The sequence below is a fragment of the Lolium perenne genome, chromosome 3, assembly GCF_019359855.2.
Source record: "Lolium perenne isolate Kyuss_39 chromosome 3, Kyuss_2.0, whole genome shotgun sequence".
In the NCBI taxonomy this organism is placed as follows: domain Eukaryota; kingdom Viridiplantae; phylum Streptophyta; class Magnoliopsida; order Poales; family Poaceae; genus Lolium; species Lolium perenne.
In genome coordinates, this window is record NC_067246.2 from 314,806,047 (window position 1) to 314,810,518 (window position 4,472).

The following is a 4,472-nucleotide window of genomic DNA, read 5'->3' on the forward strand; positions in this document are numbered from 1 at the left end:
GGGGAGAGAGAAGAAAAGTGTGAAAGTGTGTAATGCAACTCTCAAAAGAGAATTCCCTAAAACATAGGGGGTTTGAGTTTTTTAATATGTAGAAATATATGACCTCTGCAAATTAAGTTCCTTTGTTTCGAAATTCCATGAAAGATTATTTTTCATTGGAAAATCTCCTTTTGAAATTTGATCAAAACAAGTATGATGTGTGATCCTTTTTGTGCGGGTCAAAGTTGTACCATTTTTTTCAACGAGTCTATGGGATAATTGTGTTTTTAGAAAATAAATAAATAAAATGACTGCTTATTTTGTTACAAAAAAAAAGAGCTCTCACAGAAGAGGTGAATGTTTTCATGGTGCCTTGAGATAAAGAAGAACACAAAGTGAGAGGCACAACCGTACAACAACCTTGCATATCCATGGACAGCCTAATACACAACGTAGCAAGCTATATATACGCCAATACACCACGAACATATACATACACGCGTAAGAGTACGTACAAACATAGAGTCATAGAGACGTACGATAGACAAATCAACGGTCGGAGATCGACGAAGTCATGGATATATGCGAGAGACGGTGGCGGCGACGCGCGCGCGCGCGCGAGCTATGCTTCCTTTGGTCGAACTGGCCAGCCAGCTAGGCCTAGACGTCGATGACGCGGAAGGCGTCGCGGTTCTTGATGACGACGTCGTACATGTGGACGGAGCTGAAGTGGCCGAAGTCCTTGGGGAGGGAGATGAGGTCGACGGAGGAGCGCTTGTGGAACCTCAGCATGCAATCGCCGGCGGCCCCGCCGCCGCCGGCGTAGTAGCGCTCCCAGCCGAGCGCGGTGAGCTTGCGCTCCAGCGAAGCGTAGGAGGCCACCACCTCTCCGGTGGGCGTGTGCAGCAGGGCCTTGCGCCGGACCACCCCGCCGGCTGCCGCGGCCGCCGACGCCGGGTTCTCCACCAGCTTCACCACTCCGTTCCGGAACACCCACACGCCCGACATGCTTTCTTCTGGTAGCTTCTTGTTGGCCTGGATGTGTACTTGATGATTAGTGTGTGTGTGTACTTTGGATTTGGAGGTTGTTGATGCTGGGATGTGGAAAAGGATGGGGCGGGAGAGGCTATAAATAGAGGCGGTACGTACGTGCCGTGCCGCGAGCGGTGCATGATGCGTCTGGAGATAGGGAGAGCACATGTCCCCGCCGTGTTTATTCACTCTCAGAGAGTGTGCTCCAATATACTGTAGTTCGATAATTCCCTTTGGGGAAGATTAAAATAAGATCTAACCAATGATGAGAATTTTTCGTACACCACACACGTGCAAGTGAGTGCGGCGGTGTGCATTTTGCCGTGCCGGTGAAGAAATGGGCGGTCAGCATGGAACGGAATGGTTGTACACTTGTACGCGCAGCATCTCATTCGCGCCGACGTGCATGTCCGAAGCCTATGAATTTAAACACGGTAGATACTCTGCGGATGCAGTATAGATGTAGCTTAGGCATTAAGATACGTATGTGAATTGTAGATATCAAAAGGGATCTTTGGAGGGAGAACTAATCCGCGGTTGGATGTTATGAAGATAGTGTTAGCCTACCGAATAGAAATTGAATCTCAGGATTGATGCTTTGGTGTCTCATGAAAATAAAATATTATTCTAGTGGGAGGTGATGTTCCTTATCGATAGCGAATCGTATGTGGTGATTTCTTCAATCTCAAGATCTCAATCTCTCGAAGATGCTCATAGGAGTTGTGTGTGTGATCGTCTGTATTGTGTTTCTTAAAAGAAGATCTTTGTGCCATCGCAACGATGCCTCTTCTGTACATGGTGTTAGATATAATTGTGTAGTCCCTACTAATAGATTGCTCTTGATTAAAATGGCTAGAGCATGTAATTATATATGGTATCAGAGCTAATATGTATTAAGTTTAAGACCCTATCCTGGCAGTGTTATAGAAAAGATTTTGCGGGATACATGAAACCTATGTCTAAAATTTGAAATAGCCTAGACATGAACAGATGTACGTGCTAAAATAAATATATTGCATAGCCTCTTTTTATCGGATCATGGGTTGAAATCCTACTCAACGCAGTATTAAAAATAAATATTTGCCGTCTTCCTTGAGAAAGATCCAACGATCTACATGTAAGAACGTCTCCAGCCGTCTCCCCGGGAAGGCCCCCAGGATGCCTTTTTTTTCATCCGGATGGACGAAACTGGCCCAGTCGCACCCCCGGATCCTCGTTTTCGCCCGGATTTGGCCTTTCATCCATCCGGCGAACCCATGTCAACCATGTCCCCCTGGGGAGCGCTCAGGGACTTCGGAGGAGAGAAAAGCGCTGGAATCGTCTGGTAGCCCCGACTTGTCGGCGACAAAGGCCGATCATCATCGTCGTAGCATCGTCTTCCCGGGATACGGCACGCATGCATTTCGGGGGAAATTTCTGGTTCTACGGCAATACCCTCGTCGAACGAAAGCTTTGAACAAACTAAGTGGTGCAACATAGACAAATTACATATAAAACTTCGAAAAAACATAAAAGTGCATATAAAAACTTTGAAACAAAATTAAACTACTTCTTCTTCCTATATGGCCCCGCCTCATCGTCCTGACGGTGACGCTTCCGGCTCGTCACCTCCTCCGAAGAGCTGGTGTCCTTCGACTTGTCGGAGGAAGTTGTGTACTCCTCGTTGTCGAAGGTGCTCGCCAGCTGCGCCTTCGCCTTCGCCTTCGCATCCGCCTGCGCCTTCGCCCGGGCCGCCGCGTCCTCAGCCTCTTCCTCCTCCTCCTCAGCCTCTTCCTCGGCCTCTTCATCCTCCTCCTCGTCGGCATCCCATTCCTCCTCGCTGCCCGGCGGCGGAGAATCGTCGCTGCTAGACGATGCAGCTCGGTCCCACCAATGGCGCCATCCAGGAGATTTCCCCTCGCTATCGGTGTCTGAAGGCAAAGAGAGATTGCGCATGCTGACAGAGGATGGTGATGAGAGAAGAGATGAATGGCGTCGGCCGTCGGAAACTCTATATGTAGGTCTATCGACGAAGAGAGCGGCGGTTGCTCTTCCGCGGAGTTCGTGCTCCATTACGGGGGCGGTTCTCGTGTCGAGGCCACTGCGACCGTTCCCGACGAGGCGTTTGGGCTCCCCAAACCACTTCGCGGACCATTACGGCGGTTCAATGCGTCGAGGGCACTCCAACGGTTTCCCTTCCCGGCAACTCACCGTCGCTATGCACGCGGTGGGTGAGCGTCAGCAAGCGACCATAGGCTCGCCAAAAATGGGCCTCCCAGGCCAAAAAAAAAATACATCCATCCGGCGCTAAATAGCGCCGGATTTTGGCCTGGGGAGCCCCAACGGCTGGAGATGCTTTAAGGCCGTAAAAAACCCACCGGCCTAGACATATATATAGAAGTGTTAGAATATAATTGTGTAGTCTTTCTCAAAAGACCGGTATTTCAGTTCAACGGACTAGTTAGGTTCACAATTTCATGGAACCTTCTACTAGGATGCAAATTGCAGTAGCTAGGATTGATACGCGCGGGCGTATATGTAGCCGGCCGGAGCAGAGATAGCGACTTCATTTAACTGCATTGGTGATGTGATCGGTGAGCGACGGCTGACGGCCAGCGGGAGAATCATGCCATATGCATGCATAGTGATAGTGCAGCGAGCAGCAGTGACATAGATGGAATCCAATCCCTCGATCCACGAACCAAGCTAGTTAGCCGTAGATTAGCTGTAGCTATAGATATAGAGCTAGGCCTGCATATGGAAGCATCCATCGATTCGCCGATCGATTGGCCAGAACAAGCAAAGAAAAGTATAGATTCTTCGCGGGTGACTGCAAATAATCGCCGGCCGATCGATCGATGTTGTAAATTCTCTCGCGATCACGTACGGGATAGGCTTTTAAGGTGAGTGAGCGATATATGCTCTCGGGCAATTAACAGATAAGAAGAGGATAGCTCGATTGATCGCGATCGATCGATGTGTGCGTGCGAAAACGGATTCGATCCCCTAATTTGCACGCCCGATCGATCGATCCACCACCTTGTTGAGTGAGAGTATGGGTAATCTTTCTTCCATGTGATCTCTGACCGATCGAGTCAATGAGGACCAGATCAATCATGGGGCACTACTGCTGCTAAGCCATGGAGGATGTGGCGCGAGTACACGCGCAGATCTTTGAAACCCCACAGGGTGCCCGCCTGTAGCTCCCCCTCACCGGCCGACAGCTGGGATTAGGGCCGGCCCGACCACACGAGCCGTCGCCGTCGACGACGTACTTGATCACACCCGCATCCACAGTATGTGCAGTATATGCGTGCATGCTTGGTTTGATTAGTGTGGTCAAGCACGGGTGAGGTCGACCAATCCATGGATGAAGCACGCACATGTGTACCTACTGCCTGCGAGATGCGTTGTATGTATCTATGGAGCCTGCTGCTAGCAGGTGCAGGTCCTTTAATGGACAATAGCGGCTGCATGATTGC

The 4,472-nt window shown here is 49.9% G+C and overlaps 1 protein-coding gene across 1 annotated transcript; it reads right to left on the minus strand.

Annotated features, from left to right (window-relative positions):
• Positions 1-375: 375 nt before the first annotated feature.
• LOC127345527 (flowering-promoting factor 1-like protein 2) lies at positions 376-1,099 on the minus strand. The gene has a single exon (XM_051372009.2). The coding sequence runs from the start codon at positions 985-987 to the stop codon at positions 640-642; it is 348 nt and encodes a 115-aa protein (XP_051227969.1). The 5' UTR covers positions 988-1,099; the 3' UTR covers positions 376-639.
• Between the last annotated feature and the right edge of the window lie 3,373 nt (positions 1,100-4,472).